At 47.7% G+C, this 24,109-nt stretch overlaps 10 protein-coding genes across 10 annotated transcripts; 6 read left to right on the top strand and 4 right to left on the bottom strand. All coding sequences in view use genetic code 12, as the record gives it.

Moving 5' to 3' along the window:
- Positions 1–181: 181 nt before the first annotated feature.
- COX6 (cytochrome c oxidase subunit VI) lies at positions 182–689 on the bottom strand (the record flags this gene model as incomplete). The annotated part of the gene is made up of 2 exons (XM_066102364.1): positions 182–461; positions 535–689. 2 exons carry the CDS (start codon positions 687–689, stop codon positions 182–184), a joined length of 435 nt encoding a protein of 144 aa, XP_065958306.1.
- Positions 690–1,574: 885 nt separating this feature from the next.
- FOB63_003881 (uncharacterized protein) lies at positions 1,575–3,653 on the bottom strand (the record flags this gene model as incomplete). Its single annotated transcript, XM_002614565.2, has 1 exon — positions 1,575–3,653. The coding sequence occupies one exon, from the start codon at positions 3,651–3,653 to the stop codon at positions 1,575–1,577; it is 2,079 nt and encodes a 692-aa protein (XP_002614611.2).
- A 600-nt stretch (positions 3,654–4,253) lies between these two features.
- On the top strand, positions 4,254–4,823 carry CAP4 (Cap4p; the record flags this gene model as incomplete). Its single annotated transcript, XM_002614566.2, has 1 exon — positions 4,254–4,823. The coding sequence occupies one exon, from the start codon at positions 4,254–4,256 to the stop codon at positions 4,821–4,823; it is 570 nt and encodes a 189-aa protein (XP_002614612.2).
- Positions 4,824–7,368: 2,545 nt separating this feature from the next.
- On the top strand, positions 7,369–8,448 carry FOB63_003879 (mitochondrial 54S ribosomal protein mL38; the record flags this gene model as incomplete). The annotated part of the gene is made up of 1 exon (XM_002614567.2): positions 7,369–8,448. The coding sequence occupies one exon, from the start codon at positions 7,369–7,371 to the stop codon at positions 8,446–8,448; it is 1,080 nt and encodes a 359-aa protein (XP_002614613.2).
- A 499-nt stretch (positions 8,449–8,947) lies between these two features.
- Positions 8,948–11,998, top strand: FOB63_003878 (uncharacterized protein; the record flags this gene model as incomplete). Its single annotated transcript, XM_002614568.2, has 1 exon — positions 8,948–11,998. The coding sequence occupies one exon, from the start codon at positions 8,948–8,950 to the stop codon at positions 11,996–11,998; it is 3,051 nt and encodes a 1,016-aa protein (XP_002614614.2).
- Positions 11,999–12,480: 482 nt separating this feature from the next.
- On the bottom strand, positions 12,481–13,581 carry PTC7 (type 2C protein phosphatase; the record flags this gene model as incomplete). Its single annotated transcript, XM_002614569.2, has 1 exon — positions 12,481–13,581. The coding sequence occupies one exon, from the start codon at positions 13,579–13,581 to the stop codon at positions 12,481–12,483; it is 1,101 nt and encodes a 366-aa protein (XP_002614615.2).
- Positions 13,582–14,491: 910 nt separating this feature from the next.
- FOB63_003876 (uncharacterized protein) lies at positions 14,492–15,214 on the bottom strand (the record flags this gene model as incomplete). Its single annotated transcript, XM_002614570.2, has 1 exon — positions 14,492–15,214. One exon carries the CDS (start codon positions 15,212–15,214, stop codon positions 14,492–14,494), a length of 723 nt encoding a protein of 240 aa, XP_002614616.2.
- A 701-nt stretch (positions 15,215–15,915) lies between these two features.
- FOB63_003875 (F1F0 ATP synthase subunit e) lies at positions 15,916–16,191 on the top strand (the record flags this gene model as incomplete). The annotated part of the gene is made up of 1 exon (XM_002614571.2): positions 15,916–16,191. One exon carries the CDS (start codon positions 15,916–15,918, stop codon positions 16,189–16,191), a length of 276 nt encoding a protein of 91 aa, XP_002614617.1.
- A 2,181-nt stretch (positions 16,192–18,372) lies between these two features.
- On the top strand, positions 18,373–20,007 carry PEP7 (Pep7p; the record flags this gene model as incomplete). The annotated part of the gene is made up of 1 exon (XM_002614572.2): positions 18,373–20,007. One exon carries the CDS (start codon positions 18,373–18,375, stop codon positions 20,005–20,007), a length of 1,635 nt encoding a protein of 544 aa, XP_002614618.2.
- Positions 20,008–21,752: 1,745 nt separating this feature from the next.
- Positions 21,753–23,519, top strand: HGT14 (Hgt14p; the record flags this gene model as incomplete). The annotated part of the gene is made up of 1 exon (XM_002614573.2): positions 21,753–23,519. The coding sequence occupies one exon, from the start codon at positions 21,753–21,755 to the stop codon at positions 23,517–23,519; it is 1,767 nt and encodes a 588-aa protein (XP_002614619.2).
- Between the last annotated feature and the right edge of the window lie 590 nt (positions 23,520–24,109).

Below are 24,109 nucleotides of genomic sequence, written 5' to 3'. Positions count from 1 at the left end.
TATCCTCTATCAGTGCCACTCTTCATCCCACATATCGGAATGGCAAACTGTTACACCCTTCTACGAGTGGAGTGCCATTATGGACATCAAGGAAGATGAATCGGTGACTGCTGCCATGTGGAGGGCTTTCCTACAGAATCCTCGAATAGATGTGTATTCTATCGCATGCGGTGCTACAGAACTAGGCCTCGGAGTACAACTCCTCCTTCAAGTCAATGCCCAACTCGGCTCTGGTGTCCTTCAACTCGTCCAAGTAGGCCTGGTACTGCTGCTGGTTCTCAACCTTGTGCTTCAAAGCCTCAAAGGTTCTCACGGCAGTAGGGTAGTCATTGACTCTTCTGCAAGCCTCCAACGCCTTTTGGATGACGGATGGCGCAGGAACCAAGTCGTACGAGAAACAGTTGTTCAACACTCTCTGGACCTCGAACAAGTCGTAGGCGTCCTCGAACTCCTGTTCGTATCTGGCGTTAGCATATCGGGACTGAGAAAAAAACACTCGTTGCAGCCATTGCAACAAGACAAAGTCAAACATACCTGGCAGTAAACTCTTCAAAAGTCTCTTCCTTGTGGTCGTGGGCAGAATACATTCTGATTTGGGGGAAAGAGATTCTGGCCATCGCAGGCACAGCGCGTCTAGGAGCGACAAAGGCTCTGGATCTGGTGGCAGAACGGAAAGTGGCGGCGATCATTGGTGGTGAAGTTGGCTTAAGATTTCACCTAGTCTCATTTGTTCTTGGGAATCGTACGACGGGGCGTGCGCTTACCGAGATGCCTCGTCTCACTAAAGCCTGGCCTGGCCGGGCTAAAACGGCTGCTATTTTCGAGGCGATGATGCCGCTGCAGTTGGAGAGGCAGCTCGTGCTTTGGCTGTTCTTCCTGCTTTTTTTTTGCTTCAATCCACATGCGCTACGTCTGTCTTCGGGTGTGGAGGAGCATAGCCAATAGAAACTGGCCAATTTCTGCGCGGGGGGCACGGGTGTAAGGGCCAGCCTACATATCGAAGACTGGCTTCCATGTTTACATTAGTCGTGTTGATTAGTGACGGCTATTTTGGCTGATATTACTCGGGTACCCAATTGTACTATAGGCTACTGTATCATTGTGGTGGTTAATTTGCTGTATTATTGTCATTACTCTATTCTCGTTTTGGTGTCCTCGTTAGTGCGGGTGGGGAGATTTATGGGCTGACGGCTCAAGCCAGCGGTATTGAAGTCAGTGTAGTTTTTGTGGCGCAACGACTATGATATCTTTGGAACATTCAAATATAGTGGTTACGGCCGAATGAGCTATGTAGAGCCGCTCTGCCAAGTAGTCAAGTTTGCAAGGCCAGTTGCGCCACGGTTGAACTTGTATCATTCCAGAGTCGAGTAGTTATGTTCTAGTCTCTAGCAGTTCTTGTTCTAGCCGTTTTTGTTCTCGCAGCTCTTGTTCTAGCAGTTCTTCTAGTACCTAGTATTGTTCTAGTCTCTAGCAGTTATCGTGTCAAGTTGCCTGAACCTGTCTATACCAAGACGATTAATTATGTCCTTACCCGAAATCGTGGCCAAAATAAGCTCGGCTGCTTCTTCGGCGGTCTATTGGCGTGCTTTCTTTCTGGATCGGCCCGCTGGTGGATTCAAGTTTATTGGCTTCCACACCGGCAATCGCCGAACATCCACCTTGACTTTATGAGCCTCGCGACCCATGCGTACACGGAGTGTGACCCAAGACTTGGGCCCATTGCTGTTGACCTTGAGAGCATTTGATGTTTCGCGAATAAACATGTAGCCGTGACGATTGCGGCGGTAGAACGTAGAACAGTAGTTTTCTGGACGGTCTTTTGTCTGCAAACGTGCAAGCACAACACGACTGCAGTCGGAATGAAGCGGTACGTTTGAAATGGCCGGCCGGCAGCCAGAAAAATTGACGACAATAGGATGCTCCGTTACCACAGCTTTTGCCAGCGCTTTGCCGGCTGAAAATACTTTGCTTGAGGGCGTGGGCGTTAGCGTGGATGTGGATGTGGAAGAAGAAGAAAACGAAGACGAAGACGAAGAGAAGGACGAAGAGGAGGAAGTAGCACTTGAAGGTGCTTCGGCAGAAGATGCTGATAGCGTTGCAGTAGAAGATGCAGCAGAAGATGTAGTGGAAGGAATGCAATACGTGGAAGGTGTGGAAGAAACAAACGATGTACAAAACACAGAGCGCGGTGAACAAGTAGAGGAGACAGAAGGCGTGGCCATCCTTGTTGTGGTTGTGGTGGAAATAACGCTCAGAGTCCGTTTGTTTCTTTTGGGTTGCTTGTCGCCTTTCCTAGCATCTCCTTTCTTGCTGTTGGACTCAGCCGTTTCAGATTCTCGCTCCCTCGCTTTCTCCCTCTCTCTTTCCTTTCCCTTCTCTCCTTTCCGTTCTCTTGCTTTGTCCTCTCGTTCTGGAACAAAGATGGGTTTATGCACTCTCTCCGAGTAAATATTCTTTCTTGGGGTATCAATAGCCTTATCGGTTTTTTCCAGACGCGGGGTGCTCCATATGGACCGTAATGGCAGGCCGTCTAAAGCCTCGAAAGCCAAGTGGAGATGGTCGAGCTGCTGCGATAAATCGACTCGTTCCACAAGTGGCCCTGGCACAGGAGATTGGAACATGTTCAGCGAAAAGCTGTGGGGTGACAAAATCAGCGCCAGGAACGGAGTCAGTGCCAGGACGGCCAGAAAGGACGACAGAAAAGAGGGCTGGGCCAGATGATTTGAAAGCGTCAGCTCGTTTGCTTTTTTGTGCTCGAACTGTCCTTCCGCCGGCTTGTCAAACTGCTCATCGAGCTGTTCCTCCAACTGCCTCTCTAGTTGCCTATCCAAATTTATTTCTAACTCATCATGTCCTGCTGCGTCGGTTTTCGGGCCAGACAGAAGCGGGTCCGCTAGGGTGCTGGAGTGTAAGGGGAATGCTTCTGGTTTGTAGGGATTCGATTCGAGAGACCTCTCAAACTGTTGGCCGAACGGCTCTGTTTCAAAGGACTTCTTGCGCGATGGACCATCAAGAGGTTTGAAAAGACCGTTTGACTTGATTTCGAACGGCATTTCCGTATCGAGGAGACGTTTTTGCTGGAACGCAAGATCAGAATCGAGCGTTCCTATTGGCTCAAACGGACCTTTTAGCCGGTTCAACTCAAGACCTTTTAGATCTAGGAGATTTTCCCTCTTTGGAAAGGTTTCCCTCGGCGGATGACTCGGATCGTGCGCTCCTGGTGCCTTCTGGTCAAAACCATTTGAATGGGTCTTTCCTTGAACAAACTGCGCATTGTCGAAGGGGTCAAACGGATCTCTGAGTTGGGCTAGCCCAGCAGGAAAAACCTTTCTTTGCATGGAGCTTACAGTGTTCTGTGGCCGAGGTTTTGGCCCAAGATGCGAAACGAGAGCATTCGCCTCTAGAGTCTCTGAAGAAGCAGCGGTAGACTCTAATTTCGAAGCGAGCGGAGACTGGCGGGCGCCCATTTTCAAGCGGCCCGCACGAGTCTCTGCGTCTCGCAACGGTTCTCCAAAAGTCACATCAAACGGACTGAAAAGGCTCATCCCCTGATCGAGATGCGGCGTCAACGGGGCCGCGGTTTCTATGGACGCAAAACCTTCTTCAACCAGGGGGAAAAAATTCGACATCTGCCTCTTGAGTTCCTCCACCATTGAGGCCTCGGTTAAGCGAAGGTATAGCAAGAAGCAGGGCTGTTGTGCTAAAGAAGAGTGGTTTCGAATACGAAATCCTACGTCTCGCGAATCCTGTGCTCTACAAGAAAATATCACTTATCGCCTGGATGGGGCCACACTTTTGCAAGGCAGAGGCGATATGTCCGTAGAAGGCCACAATGGGCTCGGATGGCTCACTTGTACCTTTAATTTTTTATTCTTCTTTTTTTGGAGAAAGATCAGCCTACAAGCTACTACTGCAAGTCTCAGATCAACCTGCATGTCTGACAGATCCGCAAAGCCGAGACACAATAGCCAGGCTGATTACTAACAAAACAACATGAGAGAAATAAACACAAGCAAGTACTACAAGGCAATTCAAAGAAGCCAGGGCAATCAACGAAGCCAGGGCAATTCAAAGAAGCCAGGGCAATTCCAAACAAGAAAATGCAATACAAGAGAACAAATACACGAGTGAAAAGTACAACAAACCGAGACCCAAGCACAATACCACAATCGACAAAAACGGCATCTTCAACACTCAGCCAGCAAAGAAGAACACCAGCCTGATTACGTGACTCTACGACCTCCAGCCATACCATGGCAATCCAGATCGAGGGGTGGGTGTGTCACGTGCGCGCTCGCTTTGTCATCATGGCCCGTTTCTTACATAACAAGCAACATACTTGCACCCACCTTTCTTGCCCAGAGATAAAATTTCCATCGTCAGACCGATCCAGCTCCAAAATGGACTCCCAGTACGCGTGGAAGGAGCCTACGCAAATCGACCCGTCGTTTGTGCGGTCGCCCACTTCGGAGTTTTCTCGGGCCCCTGAAAACGACCAGCCTGGTGCCGTTTCGCCCAAAGAGGACAAGAGTCCTGCCGAGCAGCCCCGGGAGAAACCAGCACGGCGGTCTGTGTCCAACACGAAAAGAGCGGCGCAGAACAGAAACGCCCAAAAGGCGTTTCGGCAACGCAGAGAAAAGTACGTGAAAGAACTCGAGGCCACGGCGGCTGAAGTGGCCGAGTTGCACAAAACCATCGAGGAATTACGCCAGGAGAACTTGCAGCTACGCGACTACACGCTAGCGTTGCAGTCGCGGCTCATCGAGTTGAGTCCCAACGTGGCCGTGGCTCATCCGCTGGCACAGGAGTTCAACAAGTTGTAGGCAAGAGGTCCGGAGGAAGCTGTTTGCTCCGTCGATCAGAAAATGTGCATTTAGAAGTCACTACACAGCCGCATGTGCCGGGAACAACTACTGAAGAAAAGGGCCACTAAGCATGCTTCCTTCTTCTTCATGCTGATTCAGTTCTTCTGCCAGGTCCTTGTGTCAACGGATAATCACAAGTTATATGGCCCTTGTTCCCACCGAGAAATCTTTTGGCAAGAAAGTGGACGGTAAGACATAGAAAGGCCTCACTTGACTTCTTTCTCATCCATGGGAATATTTTTTTCTCGACTATGGAGCCACACTACCTTCGAAATGAGTTAACTAGAGGAAAGAGCAAATTCTTGGATACATTGCTAAATTTCTCTTTTAGCATTACATGTACACTGCAGCAGGATTCTGACTCGTAAAAAAAAATGAAAATCCAAAAACAGGGAAGCTATCCTCCAAACATGAAGAGTATACATCAAAAACAAGAATCGATTGTGTGATTGGTCGCTTCAGAAAGTATTTTGGAACATAGATGAAATCAGAAACATAAAGTAATGCACGCCACTCATGCTGTGGCGTTTACTCGTAATACGTAGCTTAGCGGCTACTAAACAATCGTAGCCCCAATCGTCTAGAGCACTTTATTTTGCATGAAATAGCCCAATTTGGAAGATTGCAGAGATCAAGACGCATTTTGCTTTCAGATTTGTTCATAGGGTTTGATCATTTCGCCTCGCTATGACAGTTCGTCACGCCATCTTGGAGCAATATTTTGAAGGACTCCATTCGTTAAACGGGGAAGTTCAGCGAAAAGTTAGCGTGACTTGACTAATCCGTCCATTGTCCTAATGAAAACTGCAATCAACTAAGACGACTTACAATATTTCATCCGCTGGCTCCACATTCGCCCTTTCCGGTCACTTCTACTCAGTTCCCACCAATGATGGAAACTGTGACCAGCCAATCAATTGTTTGTAACCATGCAGTCTTATCTTCAGATTCTTAGCATCCTTTCTTCATCTGGACTTTATCACACTGTAGACTTCCTACGACACTCCTAATCCACTCCAGTTCTTTCCGTTTGTCTATTTTCGTATCCTGTCTTGGTTTCTTCTTCTTCTTTCCATCCACTGTTCTGAAATTCCGCTCACGGGCGATTGCGCATCTTTTTAGCGCCAAGCATAACGCCGTTCCTCATGACTCAGGCTCATTATTGCCCGACATACAAACGGCATTTGCGCCTGTGATCGTTGAAAGAAACGCCGGATGCCCCTTCTTTATCGCCAATCTAAACTTTCGCCTTGAATTTTCAGCTATTTTCTTCCGCTCTTTCGGGCGTATTGATTCTCAGCCATGTACTCGCCAAATAGGTCCAAGTTGAAGAACCCCGTGGCTGAAGGGTTGTTTCCGCATATGGATCTTTCGGATCCGCTACAGTTCGACCGCCGATTGTCGCTTACCCCGTTTATTTGCCATTCTCGAAGAGATACCCCTGTATCAAAACACCACCATTAGCATTTGTTGTCTCTGGAAGATAACATGGCTCTAGTATGTATTCAATTCACACGTTTTCTTTGCCTACGTTTGTAGCTGACTACAGAATGAAACTGTGGAGGTCTGAATAGTGTTTTCCACCGGAATTTGGGCTTTGGTGTGTTTCTGCTTTTTTCTGAAGGAACTGGAATTCGTTTTCCGTTTCGGATAGGTAGTTGAACATCAAAAACCTGATTCTGCGTTTGTGTGAGAGAGTCAACAAGACAGAATTTCCTACATTCTTAGTCTGATGTTACAACTTCATACTGCGACACCTTCCTCGAAAGAAGAGCATGTGCAAAAGAGCCCTTTGGCCTACTTTTGAGCTAAAATCAGAAAAAGCTTGTGGTACAGAGTAGAATATTGCAATGGTACAAAATGGAGAAGGAGGTGGTCATTACGTAATAAATTACATAATCTCCAACACCCGTACCTCCCGAAAACATCCATACATCTCACATACATCAGTACATCTCACATACATCAGTACATCCCAACACAAAAAACCCATACACCACGGAACTAACACCTGTACATCCTCAAACATCCTTACACCAATGTTCAAAACCTCCATACACCAGAATTGAAAACATCCATACACCCATAAAACATACACCCGTACCTTCTTGAAAACCCGTACATTTGTCAACTTCGCCATACTTCGTGGATTCCCAGAGTCATTACCTATGTCTATTCAATATAGTTCGTTAGAATTAAATATAAAAACGATAGACAGTAGGATCAGTTTGCAAAGGCACTTGTTTGAACTTGTAGGGCTTCAGAAATGGTATCGATGACAGTTTCGACGTGATCCAACTGAGCGCAATATGGTTCCATACAACATCGCTTTGAGCAAATCAAGCATTTACATTTGTATCAGAGCATTCAAACGTCGATGGTTGTTACCAATCTGCCGTTAAGAATCATATTAGATACTAAGTGTCGTGTCCTGCACAATATTAGTATTGTGCACTGAAAAAAAAAAAACGATCACCAAAGCCGAAAGTACTATTCTAGCACCATGAGTCTAAGATTTGTGCGTCTGTTTTCGGCACGGACACGTGTTCTAGGAGTCTGGAGCGACTTTCTGGCCCGGCCGGCATCATTAAAGTTGGCCAATGAAAAGTTGAAAACTGATCTTTTTCAAGGAATCGGTGAATCTGGACCCCATTCGGTAGTGGACGACAAAGTACGGGCCGGATATCACCTGCCGCTTCACATTGACGATGTTTTCAAGAGCGCATACACGATTTTGGAGAAAGATGCAGAAGAAGTGTACGAAAAAGTCGCTGGGCAAAAGGGAAAGATGAACTTGGAAGAAGAGGAAGAGTTGCTTGTACAGGCGGAACAGGCCAACCCAGAGGTGCTTCACCAGGTTGAATTTGACCTCAGAAATGTCGACAGAACACAGCCTGTTTTCCGTCGGTTCTTGCAGAAAAAATGGGAGAGCTACGCCTTGATGGTGACGATGCAAAGGTTGGAGCAGTTACATGTGATTCCAGACACTTTGCCCACTTTGGAGCCCAAAGTTGACGTTCGGGTCAAGTTCCCTCACAATACCAAGCGCGAGTTTTCCGGCTGGGTCGAGCCGGGAACGGTTTTGCCTGCTTTTGCCGTGGCCAGACCTCCTACAGTTGAAGTGCAAGAGTTTTTCCGTCCTGCGGACGCAAGCGGATTGTACACGGTTGTTCTTGTGAACCCAGACACCCCAGACTTGGCCAGCAACTCGTTCAGCACGACGTTGCAGTACGGTTTATGCAATGTTCCATTGGACTACGCCAACAACACCATTGGTGCTGCCCAGCTCTTGGCCAACCCAGGCTGTGTGTTCCAGCAATACGAACCACTTGTTCCTGAGAAGAACGCACCAGTCCAGAGAGCTTGCTTGTGGGTTTTCCGCCAGCAGGGCCAAATCTCGCCCAGCGCCGAAAAATCCAACTTTGACATTCGTGCATTTGCGGCAGAACACGGCTTGACTGCTGTGGGCGCCCATGTGTGGAGACAGCACTTTGACCGGAGCGTGGCGAAGGTCCGGACCGAGTATGGCCTTCCCCGGGGAAATGTGTACCACCGGGTCCGTGGCACCAAGCCACTCGTGTAAATAGCATCCATTGTACATATAGAGGAGGCTTTGTAGCTGTGAAATGATGTGGGAGGATGGCACTGTTCATTCATACCGGCCAACTGCAACGAACATGAGAAAGAGCATCAGGTTTGCTAAAGACTGGACAAAGGTGCTTCGCTCAAGTGGCCTGAAAGGAACGTAACTCCTTCTACCAATAAACAGAAGTAAGCAAATATCACGTCCTTTAAGTTACACAAAGACATTCGAAACCAATCTTTCAATATAGCAAAGATCTAATGGCATCAAGTATGCTCCATAGTGTATAGCACCAATTTCAGCTCTTCGCTTTGAATCCTCTATGAATCCCGATTCCTACTTCAATTTAAAAGGGCAAACCTGTCAAAAGAAGCAGCAAAAATCTGGAGCCTTTTACTGAGGCATAAATTTTTTGTACTATCAGCTAAAATACTTCTTTGCATTATCCTACATCTCTATGTAGTCGCACCTCTTTGTATTCGCATCTCCATCTTTCTTTATGGACCCAACCGAGCAAACGCTCCAGCTCCGAGAAAAAAACGAAAGCGCCTGGCGGGGCGACGCTTTCGTTCCGCCGGGGAAGTTGGACTCGTCTTTGAAGAAAAACACCGGCTTCATCAAGAAAGTCCGAACCTCACTCAATGCGCAAAACTATGTGAGCGTGTTGAAAGATATCGGCTCCTTGAGCTTGGAGAAATACGTCAGTGAGATTGCCTCTGCTGTGGTGGAAGGCGTGAGCAAAATATCGAAAACAGAGGACTTCCAGGCGTCTGTGGCGGTGATATCGGCGCTCCACCAGCGGTTTCCGGTTTCTTTCACTCCGCAGTTTCTTTCGGCCATTGTCAATGGCGAAATGAACAAAGACACCGAGACAAGTCTTGCCACGCTGCGGCTGCTGCTCCGGCTCTTGATGGAGTTGCTGTTTGTTGGCATTGGAACTCAGTTTTCCCAATGCGATAAGCCTCTTTTGGGCCCACAGGCGAGTAAATTCTGCACCAAGTACGAAACTCAGCCAATCGTTCTTCCTTTGCTAAAGCATTTCATGTCTTACCGCTTTGAAGACGGCTTTGCGTTGCCTGTCGTGGTGTCGCTCTCAAAGAGATATGGCGACATACTCAAAAGTCCAAATGACATGATCTCAGAAGACGCCCGTGCCGAGATCTTGCAAACATTCACAGTCTACACGAAAAGGTCGAAGGAACTCTTTACTTCCTTACACTCGCAAGTGGCGCGGCTCACGCAAAAGGACTTCAAAGCGTCCATCAGAACGGGCAGAATTCTCGACGAAAACCAGGCAGACTTGCGCCAAAAGACAGAGCTCGAAAAGGTTTTCGCATCGAATATGGCTCCCTTGTGTGAGATTTTCAACGTGGAGTATCCATCTTTTGAGCCCGCCGAAAACGAAAAGGCTTCAGAAGTTGTAGTCAAACCCAGCAAAGTCGTAGGCTGGTGGGAAGATGCTCGAGAAAAAAGCTTCTACACGGAATTCTCCTCTTACGAAGAACTTTGTAAGACGTTCGATGCGTCGGCTATTCCTTCAAAGAAATACGCAGCACTCACAGAAGGAGAAAAAGTGGCCTTATTTGTTCAGCACTTGAGCGAAGCTTCGTCGGAAGAAGATGTCGACCGCTTGACTGTGGAATTCCACAGTATGGTTCCATACAACAAAGCCACGCGTAACCGTCTCCTTCGCTTTTTCCTGGAGATCCGCAAAAGCGACAACTTCAACATTTACGCTCGGTTCCTCAAGATCAATGCCGATGTTTTCCCTGAACTTCTAACAGAATTGGTGGAAATTCTTGATCGCGGATTCAGGACCCAGATCCATCATGGTGCAATAAATTTCAGGAATCTCACGTTTTTCATCGAATTAGTGAAGTTCAAGCTTGTACCACTTCATATGGTCTTCCACAAAGTCAGACGTATGACGATGGATATTGGACAAACAGGAAACGTCGATGTTCTTCTGGTATTCTACGAGCGGTGTGGCAAGTTTCTTCTATTCGAACCAGAATACAGCGCTACAGCAACAGAAATGATTGCGTTATTGAAGGAACAATCTAAAAGCGATAAGCTCTCGGTCAACCAAAAGCTAGCGCTTCGAAACATGTCGTTAATCGTCGATTCTTTCACCCTGGTGAAAGAAATTGAGCCCGAAGTGAAAATGGATCTCATGTACGAATTTGTCACCCAAGTGCTACGAAAATTGATTGTGTCAAACGATCTTACGTATGTGTTGGAACTCTTATCCAAAATCAATTTTGCCAAGGATGAAAATGCCCAACATGCATTTTTATCCGTTTATGCAAAACCAGAACTTATGGTTCTGGATAAATTGGAATTGATGGCTGAGCTCTTGCGACGTCTCGATAAGAAAAATGCGTTTTTGATTACAATGGTGGTTGACAATTTGACGGAAGGTGTGATTCGATGTATGGAACGCAACGACTATCGCCAGAATGTTACAAGAATAGCACACATGAAACTTGTTGCGGCGCTATTCAATCGCAAAGTATTGTCCTTCAAAAGCGTGATAGACCTTTTATTCAAGATTGTCTGTTTTGACTATCCTAACAACCTCCCGCTTCCGGGATCACTGATGGGCAGTGATTTGCCTGACGACTATATCCGAATCAATTTGGTGTGTGCATTGTTGAATTCTATTGAAATACGTAAAGTGGCTAAAGAAAAGCTTCTAGAGAAAGGCGTCAAAACCCTTGAAGGGTTCATGATTTTCTTCAGCTATTACATCTGCTGCAAGCAACACCCATTGCCCATGAATGTGCGCTTCAACATCGATGATTTATTCCGCAAGTTCAATCTTGTCGCATCAAGACCTCTTGACAAGCCAACAGACGTCCGGTCGGCCATGATAGCACTTCAAAAGTACAGCACTGCTGAAAATCAGATTGTTGAACTGAGTTTAGCCGAGACAGAGACCAGCGAAGACGAAAGCAGCGATGAGTCGGACTTTTTGGCCAAGGCCAATGACATTGGAAGCGGTGACAACCAGGGATCAGGAGCAGAAAATAGCGACAAAGAGAGTGACGGCGATGACTTCGATGATGATGATGATGATGAAGAAGAAGAAGATGACGATGAAGACGATGAAAGTGATGACGATGAAGACGATGATGAAGATAAAGATACTGACACGGGCAGTAGCGAGGACAGTGATAGCGAATATCTTCTGGATAGCCAACTAGAAGACGAGCTAGAGGAAGAAAGATCCCGAGCACAACAGCAGTTGGAGCTAGCAGAGCTCGAACGGAAGGAGGCGCAGAACATGGACAACGCAATCAAAGAAATCATCAACAAAACAACGCAGAACGTTCGGAGCACAACTACTTTCAAGGTTCCTGCTCCGTCGCTGCTTTTGGGCAACGACACGGCACGCAAGGGCAATTTCACGTTTCTCTCCAAGTCCAACAAGGCTCGTGACTTGGCCATGCCGTCGGACAATCAGTTTGCTGAGCGCATAGCACGCGAACAGCAGGCCCAGCGGGCCAACAGAGAGAAGATCATGAGTTTATTGACGATGCAAGAGTAAACTGATAGGTGAAAATGTGAGTGAGTTGGTCAGAATGATTAAAGGGAATCATTGATCATGGGGTAGATGGAAGATAGAGCTAACTTGATGAGTGAGGTCAGGTGTTTCAATGCATATAGTTCGTAATCATTATGGAACAATACTAAAATGGTCTGGGAAGACAGGCAAGATTCGAGAACTGCAGGAAAATTGAAAATGAGTATTTGCTAATCTTTATGCAAGGCGACCAGTGCAATCGAAAAAAAGCCGTGTCCTTCGTTTTAATATTTTCTGTAAAGCTCCCATCAGGCTAGAGGTAGCGTAACCAACATGGACCGTTGCCAAACGACTAGATGAGGATTCGAAATGCATAGCTTTTTCCTGGCTCACCAACTCTTACTACAGGAGAAAGACAAGTTTCAGGTCCAAGACCGTACTTTCTAAGCTTTCAGCCTCTTGTAGTCCACTTAATGCTATTCGATCATCTTGTCTTGAGATTTAGTTCAAAGCACCTTCACCATCACCACAGTCACGTCGTCTTCCTTGCCACCCAAATACCGCTGACCCGTGAGGCGCAGAAGCTCCTGTGCAAATGCCGACGGAAAGTTTGGGTCCTTCGACACCTTCACCACCTCATGAACCAATTCCGTGGCCACGTCGGCCAAAGATTTTCCGTCCATTCTATCCTTCAAGAAAAGCTCCATGTCCTGGGGCACCACATTGTCTGTGACGCCGTCAGTGGCAAACACGACCACGTCGTCCTTCTGGAGCTGCCACACGTACTCGTCGCACATTTCCGGCGTGTCCATGATATACTTTTTCCCCTGAAGCTCGGCCTGGCGTAAAATTTGCGCCGGCACTTTAGCCAACTGGAATGGCGTATTGAAGTTGTGTGTCTGGAATTGTGTCTCCTTGACAAGAGTGCCTTCTCGGAACACCCCGCACCACGAGTCGCCCAAGTTGGCCACCTGAAGTTTCCGTTCTGGGGTCAACACGCCTACGCATGCGGTGGTGCCGCCAATCTCCACTTGCGGCAGCGAAAGCACGTGGGCAAACGCCTCGGTGAGCATCTGTTTCGGTGTGCTGGGTGTCTTTTCGGCCGTTGCTTCAAACAGGCGCCGGAGCTCGCGGCACAACTCACGCGAGATGGCAGACGAGTCGTAGCCGGCCTCGGCCCAGCCGCCCACGCCGTCGGCAACGCCAAATGCCACGTGCCCGTTTCTGTCGCCCGTGACGAAAAGGTTATCTTCTCCCGAAGGCAGAAGTTGCGCTGGCTTCTTGGAACGGCGGAAAACATTGGAGTCGCCACGTGCTTTGGCGGCAAACGCCACAGCGACTTCGCAAGTCACTAGGCGGTCGAACGACGCCTTGTCGTAGTTGTAGGCGGCCAGCGGCGGCGCTGCTGGGCCTGCCGCCGAATCGGCGGGAAATTGGCCGTTTTGGCCGCTGCTGGAGTGGTCTTTGGCCGAATTGGCGCGGGAAAAAAACGTGCGGGCAAAAGAAGGCCGTGCGGAGCGAGTGAACGCCGGCGGAGCTGCGCGTTTGGCGAGCATGGACACGAACATGGCGCAGAAAAATACGGAGAAGTAAAAGAAGGTGCGCATGGAGAAATGTGGTGATGTTGTGGGTGCACGGGTGCGACTATTTGGGTGTACATGCAGGTATGGCTGGAGTAGTAGGAACCGAAGACAAGATGAACAGCAAAGAAAAATGAAATAGGAAAATTGAAATTCAGCCTGAAATGAGAAGAGAAGAGGGGAAAGGTACCTGATGATGGTGCTTGTACTTTTTCAAGTACTATCAGTGGCTTTTACTATGACACTTCAAAGCAGGTTGATCCATGTCTATCGACAGCGGCATTTTCTTGATCGAATCTTTTTCTACTTTTCTGTTGATCCAATCAATATTTCGTTTCGATTGGAAGACCTTGAGATTTTGACGATTCTTGGTCTATTAATCTTCGGCTGCTTCGTTTTCTTTGGTATATAAGATTTTTAAAATAGCAATTTCGTTTCATTTGAAAACGTTTCGGGTGAGAAATTGCCATGATGCTTATCTTGTAGCAACATAAATATACTTTCAGTCAGAAGTCAACCGAACCTCCACTTGTACTTCTTTTCTTTCCCTTGATGTTTCAATATACTAGTAGTTTATCTAGTCTATTCTTTACCCAATCTGGATTTCTAATCATCGTTCATACGGATGTAATTACATACCTCAAACATGAACTAGCCCCGCCTTCTGGAAAAGCTCTGGACTAGAAAGTTGGCTCAAAAAATAGTGTCTATTGCTTAATGATTGCCAAAACTGGATAGATTGTACATTCTCCGTCTATCGCTTGGTCATGCAGCGCGTCTTAAAGTGCATGGACCTACATAAAAAGAAAAGTTGTGTCAATTAGCTTTCGAATAAACATCGATCACAGCACCTTTATGAAAATAATTTCTAGACCTACAGATAGTTCCATTGGAGATTTGTCTATTGGAGAAGTATACTTCTGCAACACTTCTAAATCTAATGTCCTAAGCATCGTCTGAACAAACTCTTGATCTTCTTGCCGAACTTGACAGCTTTTCTTCTGAGGCGGATCTGTTTCCGCTTGAAAAGGACGTCTGTCTTTGTAATGAGAAGAGTCATCAGCGGGCTGCTGCGAAAGGAAAAGGCCAGGAATGCTTCTACGTCTCCGTCAGAACAAATGGAGCTGCACGCTTGGTTATAGCGGTAAAAGAGCCATTCCATACGGTGAGTTTCGGCAATATCCATGGAATCGCCGTCTGACAGGAAAAAGCGCCGTCTCAAGCGGCTGATCCGCTCTTGGTGAGACTGGAGCTCCTCCAAGACAAGCCGGTAACCTTCCCAAGTGGCAAGAAACCGCTCGTGATGCAAAGTGCTCTGGCTATAGTCTTGGCTATAGCCGTGGTGGTCGAATATAGAGCTCTCTGGATCATATGTGTTCGTAGGCAGAACAACGGGAAGGGCAAAGAACAATGGATCCATTGGTGCGGGGAAAGGCGAGTTTTCAAAGGTGTGGAGGTTGATTGAAGTTGCCGGCGTTGTGGAATGGTATGGATTGCAGTTGTCGTACAGCTTTCTGCGCAGGGAAACGTCCCATCCTTGCGAGAGTGGAAAACCAGCATCAATGACGTACTCTTTCAGAACGGCATCGTAATCCGGAATTGTTCCATGCTGCTTTAGATCAAATTGGGAGAGGCTAGAACTGGTGGATACGGCAGACATGACAAAAGATAAAAATTACCAATACACTGAATCGGGACCAATCGCTGAGTTGTAGATGGGGCAGTCGATAAATGTAGAATCGTAGATAAATGTGGAATCGTAGATAAATGTAGAATCGATCAGTAGATAAGAGCCAGAAACCAAGCCAATCAGTTCAAATGGATGAGAAGAAATATCAACAAGCTGACAGTAGCAAATTTGCACCATAATCTTGTTTTATATACTTAGTCGTTTGGTCGGTCATAGAGCATTTGCACCCATTTATGTTCGGCGCGCAATGCCTACCTTTCCATTCGGCACAAGTCGACACCATTTTTTTCTACCGACTCCGTGTTTCTTCTATTGTTTCGATTCTATCTGGTTCGTCTTCTATCTGTTTCGTCTTCTATCTGTTTCGCCTTATTTCTTACTCTTTTGTCTTCTACTTTTTGTTCAGGTAGCCTAGCTGGGATGTCACGTGCTTTGTCAGACCCACGGAATTCAAGAACGACAAACACATAGCTCCACAATCGTAGCCCACAATCGTAGCTTCCCACATTCGTAGCTTCCTCCCCTGGACCAACACATGACAAACACCTGTTTTCCTGCTCTTGGTCCACCACGATATTTGTGGTGTACGGGTCTTGTCGTGTCCAATCACATTCCAACGGTGCGCTTCCGCTGAAAAAAACCAAAACCCAAGTCTACTACCCATCTACGACATGTCTACCTCGTTCAACGTTTTCAGATACTCTCTCCTTGGCGCCGGTGTTCTTTACGGCGCCGTCCACAGATACAACTTGGAGGCCGCCGAAGAGCAGCAACAAAAGCTCGCCCAGTGGAAGAAGGAAGAGAAGTTGATCAAGCAAGCCAAGGCCGAGTACGCCAAGGCGCATGCTCCAAAGGAGGCACCAGCGTCGGCTTCTTCGTTCAACTTGGAGGACCCCAACTTGGACTTTGGCAAGGTTTTGGAGTCGTTGGTGCAGAAGTTGGAATAAATGTGCGGGTTAGAGAGGTAGAAGCCTGGGCCCGAGTCCCGGGTGTTTCATTCCAGGTGAATATTGCATTGTGGAATCCGTTTCCCCAACTATATATATATTCTTCGTTTCAATGAAAATGAGTTTGCTTGCGCGAGTGTAGGATGATTGGGCAGACTGGTCTGGTTGAAGGTGTCAAGACAATTAAGGCACTCGACTTATATTGTGTCTGATACGGAAACCGAAAATGGTTAAGGAGACGCCAGAATGCTGGAGGAATTGGGATGTCGACTCCGGAATTCTTGTGGCACACTTTTGGCGGACTAAGCTACCATGACAAGGTTAGTGGCTCTTATTTTGAATACTTCTGACCTAATTCTGAACATGTGCAACAGATTCATCGAGATGTCCCATTTCAGCATTCTGTATCACTTCCCATTCGATCCTCCGTATGTTTATTACAATTTGAAAATGGATAGCGAATCTGACTTTACTACAAATTAATTGAAGTGTTTTTGTTTTGACAAATTGAGCTTATGTCCTGTGCAAATAATCAAATCAGAAGCTTTCGATATCAACTGCAATTTGGGGATGGTTGAAGAGATACATTTTTCTCCATGCTTCGAGCTTTTCTCAAAAATGGACAATTGGGGACAGTGAGATCTTGGAGCCAGTAGAATGTTTAGGGCCATGGGCCATTCTGCAATCGGTTGAGCCAAAGGTCAAATCATTGGCTTGAGGTTACAGAAAATGCTCTTCAAAGATTAGAAGATACACTGATTTTGACTTTAAGTCCGTGACAGAAAGTCAAACCAGATCGGAGACTTTCTTTCAGTCGAAGAGATTATTAGCCTGCTTGGGGTCACATAAGTTCATCTTTTCTGCCAAACTCAACATATTATCTTTTCACCACTTTACCCAACGTTTGACATTATACTTATTCACAAACTTATTCGTTAGCTTTGCTACGCCGTCTTCACTTTAACACACTTGATAAACTTTTAAGCTCGCAAACGAACGCTCGATAAGTTAGCATATAAATTTCTTGCTTGCAACATGTTACCTTCTTACTAGTTCTTTTTCATTATAATACTCTTCCTTTCAAGCAACTTGGTTAGCCTTCAACATTCCAGCACCTACATTTTCTCATTTGCTTCTTCAATCTTATTCGCTCGGTCATTACGTTACCCACTTTTAACACTCGTAGACATTGCGAACTTCACAAACCTACATTCGTCACTAATCAACGTTTCAACAGTCGATAAGACTAAATGTAGATCCCCTCATTTTGATAACAGTGTTCATACAGAGGACCAATAAAAAAGTAACCAGAATTCAACGAAATGCATGCAATGCTATCAAACGAAGGAAGCACCGGTACGTCGTTTTCAACGCCAATCTGTTAAGGATACCCAATTCCTCTCCACATGGGATGGAAGCCCAACTAGACCAGAATCCGCTGGGGACAGATTTAAATTCAATTTGCAGAGTCTAACTCAGCATTTCACGCTTCAAACTTCCAGCTGTGGTTACGTTAACATAGTCTAGATGATGTAGCGAAAAAGAAATATAATAATGTAATTTATTTTATTATCATTTTCTTTTATCGCTAGTATCATCCGTTAGAAACACATAAATACATCTACACTATTTGATTCATATCCGACTACCAACACTTGACCATTTTAACAATTTCACACATTAACTAGCTCATCCTTTCTTCTGTCTAGTGTCCGCGAGATATCAACCAAAAAAACTTCAAGCGACACCTCAAGAGCAAAACGGCTTAAAAGGAAGCCTTATGGTCAGCTCGTACGTAGAGCCTTATCTAGTCCTTATCTAGTCACTTTCTGAAAACTGAGCATCCTAATCAATTTATTAGGGGAAAACGGGTCTTCAGTTTCGGCATACCCAATCGTCTTTCGCGAAGATTTTCTATACCAACAATGAGTCAGTATCCGATTCGTCAGTTTGAAGACCCATTTCCAGAAAAGACATTTGATGTTTATACAAGTGGTGGAAGACGAAAGGTGATCTATCGTGCAGTCGCAATGTAGTGCGCAGATACACCTACACCACGCATTCTCCTCTTCTCTTGATCGTTTGTTCCTCTTGATCTTCTTGATCTTCTAATCCCCATCCTCTATCCCATCCTCTATCCCATCCTCTATCCCCATCTTCTAATCCTCCTGATCTTCCGCCATGGAACTGCGGTGTCCCATCTGCGAGCAAGAATGCGGGTCTCTCTCAGAACTCAACAGCCACATCGACACGGCACACGCCACGCCCAAAACGCCGCCGAAACGCACCATGAAGGTGGACTTGCACGAGAACAGCGCGTCGTTCGGGCTCCGGCCCGACCTGGACGGCGCAGGCGACGGCGACACCGCCGACGACCGTTTGGGCCGCGCGCACTGGAAGCCGCCCAACAAGGGCGCGCGCTGCGCCCAGTGTGCGCGCGCGCTCAGTGTCAAGAGCGGCATCGTCAACTGCCGGCGGTGCGGCGACCTTTTCTGCAACGAGCACCTGCGGCGGCGCGTGCGGCTCGCGCGGGCGACCAACGGGAGCCCGACAAACGGGACCAACGGGATCAACAGGACCAACGGGAGCGGGCGGGGCGGGCGCAGCCCGAGCCCAAGAAAGTCCTTCTCTTCATCCTGGCCCGTCTACGACTCGCGCGGCGTGTGGGCGCGGTGCTGCGAGGCGTGCTTCCAAGGGCGGCCCGGCGCCGTGCCGCAGGCGTTTGTGCGCGACGTCTCGGGCGACTTTCTCGCGCGCCGCCGCGCGGCCGCCGAAACCCGCGCGCTCGAAAAGTCCGCCCTCCAGCGCCGCTTCATCAAACTCGTCGACACGCTCACAGACAAGAAACCGCCGCCACACCATACCTTGCCCGACTTGCCCGACTGGCCCGACTGGCCCGACTGGCAGGCCGACGCCAGCGCGCTGCACTGCCCGCTCTGCCACGTGCGCTTCTCCTTGTTCGTCCGCCGCCACCACTGCCGTCTCTGCGGGCGCGTGGTGAGCGGCGCCGCCTACACGCGCGAGCCGGCGCCCGCGTGCTCGCTCGAAGTGCCTGTGGGGGTGTTTTTGGAGCGCCTTCCGGCGTTGAACTACGCGCCGCATGTGCGCACGCAGTGGCGGGCGCTCCAGTCGCTGCCGCTTGCGTTCCGGTGCTGCCGCGTGTGCAAGGATTTGCTAGTGCCCAAGGCGCCGGCGGCGGACCAGGACGAGGCGCTTGCCGCGGCGTGCGACGAGCTTGTTGCGCTCAAACGCAGCGTCGAGCGCGACTTGGCGGCGCTGGAGGGTCTGGCGAAGCCTGACTTCCCGGCGGCGCTCGGCGCTCGCACCCGCCTCGTGCGCCATGTGAAAGACCTCGAGCTCGCCACGGCCAAGTTCCGCCTGCGGTTTTTCCGCGCCGAGAACGGCCGCTTGGTGGCCACGCAGAGCCCCGTCGTGGTCAACAACATCTACCGCATGGCCGTGGCGTTCTTGCAAGAGGCGTTGGTGCAGTTGAAGGCGACCGAGGAAAGCGGAAGCAGCCGTGAAAGCGGAAGTGGAAGCAAAAGCGGAAGCAGAAGTGGAAGCAAAAGTGGAAGCAAAAGCGGAAGCGGAAGCGAATCCAGCGACCCGCCCCGTCTCACGCTTCGCCAGATCAGAGAGCTTCGCGAGGCGCTCATGGTCACAAGCGAGCAGCGCTTCTTGGTGCAGAAACAGGTCGAGGAGGCCACGCGCCAGCGGCATTTCGACGAGCTTGCGCCGTTAGCGGAAAGCATCCGGGACTTGGACGCACGCATAGAGCAGTTGGAGACGGAGCTAGGCGAGCATGCGTTTGCCTAACGACAGGCGTAATATGTTATTATTCGTGGGTGGATTTTCTGGTGCTATTCTTATGCAACTGTTCTTCTCGGACAATGCGTCCAGCTCTGTTCTCGTGATTTCGTTGAGGCACCACTTCAGATAGCATGGGTACTCCAGAGCCACTGCACTACAATGTGGTAAGCTGTAATGGATTCTTCAAAAGGCCAGAGCCTAAGAGTATCTGTGAGTCGTTGTCGACCAGAAAGGTCCATGAATCTTGAAGCTCCACCATGTTGTAAATGCTGGATTTTTCTGTCGCTACTGAAACGTTCTACAAGTTCGAAAAGATTTTGATACGTTGACGGGAGGTGCTCAGGAATTGAAAACGTTTCCCTCTGAGGAGAACATCGCACATTTATCAGAAATAATTAATAAGCAAACTGAAAGTGAATGCAGTGTTCCAAGACTATATTACGCCTGCATTCTTTGTCATCGCTAATTCACATGATTCAACATAACTTGGAAAGCATGGTTCTCTGCTGGCTTGATCCAACTTCGTTCCGAACTCACCTTTAGATCTGCTGAAGAATTCGTTGCGTATGATCTTCTCGAGATCAAAGAAGATATCAAGCGATTTAATTCAAATCAGTGTGGACAACGATCAGTGGAGACCAACAATTTCTCCTCAAAGATATATTCCTAACCTCAGTCAGGAGAGTATGGAAAACCTCATGTTTTTAGAAAAGATGAAAGTTTGAGCTCATTCGAAGGGTGGAACACTTTCAACCTTCTATTGACGGTGAACCAGTGAAACAATTGTGGCATGCCGAAGAGTGAGAAGAAAGGAACAGCGAGATTGTGGAAATCTGCCAAATAATTCTTCCAACTTTAGTTGCGTCTAGGCTCAAATGTCTTTCTTTACGTTGATTTGAATGACCCTTTGATTGGTTACATGTATCTTTGGGGTGGAGTTGATGTCCATTGAATCAAGAAGCAAAAATTGACTAAGATTAAGCAAGCGCAATCCAGGATGTCGTCCTCTCTGCTTGGTTTCATCGTTCGGTTACATACTCCTCCCTCAGCTCCATGTTCACTGATCCACATAACCTCAGCCTACGATCATCTCTCATACGAATAGTCCAAAACTGCTGTCCATCTACTTTCACGACAATTGTTCAACGTCTCTGCTTGTTCATGCCAAGTGTCAGCCCATGCTCTTGGCGATCCCCACTTTGTGCTTGCGTTCTTTATATTGGCCGAACTCCGGTCACTAAGCAATACCACCCAACATGTTTCCGCCACACGAACCTCTCCGCCTTCAGATTGTCAATCTTGTCCTGCACCGCTACCAACGGTCTGATTCATTAGTCTACAATATTCAATCCATCGGCCTATTTCAAAACCATCTACATCTTAGTCACCGGTATTCTTAATATCACATGTCTTTCTGGATTCTTTTTCACACTTCTTCATCTTTCGTCACCGTCCTTCTTCAATACGATCTACTTTCTCCATCATTCTCTCTCTTCTGGCTCCGCTTTTCCGATCCGTGGGGGAACCGTGCCCCCCACATAAAGAATCATGGTTCTTGCTGTCGTGATAGGAAAAAAATGTGGGGAAAAGGTGGGCCGTGGGGGCAGCGTGGGGGCAGCGTGGGGGCACGCAGGCATGCGCGCTACTCACCAAGCAAAAAAGCTTATGCTATCTAGTTTCTTATTCACAGGGGAAAAATCCATATAAGAAGCAGGACGCGCCCTGCTCTCTGATGGTGAAACTAAGATACTATGAGCTCGTCTTCCATGTCTGAAAAATCCCTTACTAAGTCCGACTCGGGCGATGGAATGGTGGAGTACCAAGTTGCTCACGAAACACCATGGCAAAAAACGAAAAACATCTTATTGATGAGAAAAATGTTTGAAAAGATCGAGGACCGGCCCACGCCTCCCGAAGTGTACAACTGGCGCATCTACTCGACGGCGCTCATAGCGTCGGCCGCCGCCATCATCATTGGTTACGACGGAGGCTTCATTGGCGGCACGGTGGCCTTGCCCTCTTTCCGCCACGAGTTTGGCCTCGACAAGATGAGTCTGCACCACGCCGACTTTGTCATTTCCAACGTGATCTCGGTATTCCACGCCGGCTGTTTCTTTGGTGCCTTGATTTCCTATCCGTTCTCGTATTACCTTGGAAGACGGCTTTCTCTTATCATTGCTGCAGCGTTGATCACTGTTGGCTCGGCCATCATGCTTGCGGCCTCGTCGAAAAATGGCTTGGGTCCCATTTACGCAGGCCGTGTCTTGGCCGGTCTTGCGGTGGGCTTTTCCACAAACTTGACTCCCGTCTACCTCAGTGAAATCAGCCCTCCAGCCATCCGTGGAAGAGTCATTGCCTTGTACGAAATCGGCTGGCGTATTGGTGACTTGGTTGGCTTTTGGATCAACTACGGTATCGACTCGCACATGGGTCCGTCCAAACAACAATGGCTTATCCCGTTTGCCATCCAGCTTATTCCCAGCGGTATGTTTTTAGCTGGAAGTATTGTCATGCGTGAAAGCCCCCGGTGGCTTTTTTCCGTTGACAAGCACGACAAGGCCATCGAAAACTTGAAGTGGTTCCGTAACTTACCCGAAGACAATGACTACTTGATCTTTGAAGTGAACCAGGTGAAGGAGTCGATCGATGCCCAGAGAGCTAAAGTCGGCTTGGGCCTCATGGACCCATTCAAAGAGGTTTTCGGGGGTGGCAACAATCAGATCTTGTACCGTTTGTGTCTCACATGCGGTTTGTTTCTTTTCCAGAACTTCTTGGGAATCCAGTCCATCAACTACTACTCGCCCAAGATTTTTGCCAGTTTGGGCGTCAAGGGAACAAACTCGACGTTGTTCTCCACCGGCATGTTTGGTGTGGTGAAGTTTGTGTGCACATTCATCTATGTTTTGTTTGTGGTGGACAATTTCGGCCGCCGCAAGGCTTTCATGTGCTCATCCACCGTGTGTTCGCTTGCCTTTTGGTACATCGGTGCCTACTTGAAGGTGAACGACCCAACAAAACCTGGTGTCAAGGCCGGTCCTGGAGGCACGGCAGCAATCGCTATGATGTACATTTGGATTGCGTCCTTCATTTTGGCGTGGTCCGGTGGACCTTTTGTTGTGGGAAGTGAGGTTTTCGACCAGAATATCCGTTCGTTTGTCCAGGCGATAAACGCTGCGGTTTCGTGGGTGCCCATTTTCATCATGTCTCGGTTCACCACGAATATGATCAGCGCCATGCACTATGGCATTTATTTCTTTTTCGCCGCGTTGGCGGTGTTGTCTGTACCATTCGTCTTCTTCTGCATCCCCGAAACCAAAGGTATCGCCTTGGAAGACATGGACAAGTTGTTTGACCGCAACATTTCTGCGCGCAGGGCGCATGCAGTGGTGTTAAGCGGAGCCAGGAGAGAGGCGGATGAGGTGATGCATAAGCGTCTGGGTTTGTTCAAAATCGACACGGCCAAGTCCAATGGCGTCGAACAGGTGGAAAACGTCGAGCTCATGGCTCAAAAGGTATAATGTAATAATGATATTAATGACTTTTGACTACGGATGTAGACTATATTCAGTGGAACCAGAGGTGCAATAGAAACCGGCACAACTTGATCAGCTCAAAACTGCGATTTCAACTCTTATTTTATCCTGTTGGCTCGCTGAAAACTGCACTATACGGCATGCATTCGAATTCAAAATGAATTCAGTTCGGCGTGAAGGTACCTGAAGGTATAAAGTGGCCGAATTGCATTGTAGGCGTTTCGGAATTATCCACATATGCAATTAACTTTAATTTAAAAAGGGCAACGCAGTACTGATTGAGTTGCTTCATGCTTACATTGCAGCTTTGTGGGCTATATTTGATATTCTCTTTCTTTCCATTAATTGATGTAATACTAGAAGCCAATCCGTGTAAACGTGGAAAATATACAATGCCCTCTTTGCATCTTTCTATTCATGATCTTTCGAATTAATCCACTCTTAGCGATAGTGACTTTGAAGATATCTGAGGATACAAATAGTCATGTGTTCTTGAGACTCGGGTGAATCAATTAATTAGTAGTCGCGATATCGACTTAAAGATACCTGATGATACAAATAGTCATGTGTTCTTG

The sequence above is a fragment of the Clavispora lusitaniae genome (genome assembly GCF_014636115.1).
Source record: "Clavispora lusitaniae strain FDAARGOS_655 chromosome Unknown tig00000185_pilon, whole genome shotgun sequence".
NCBI classification, from domain to species: domain Eukaryota; kingdom Fungi; phylum Ascomycota; class Pichiomycetes; order Serinales; family Metschnikowiaceae; genus Clavispora; species Clavispora lusitaniae.
The sequence above is the reverse complement of the archived record's forward strand: the minus strand, read 5'-3'. Positions and strand labels throughout refer to the sequence as shown.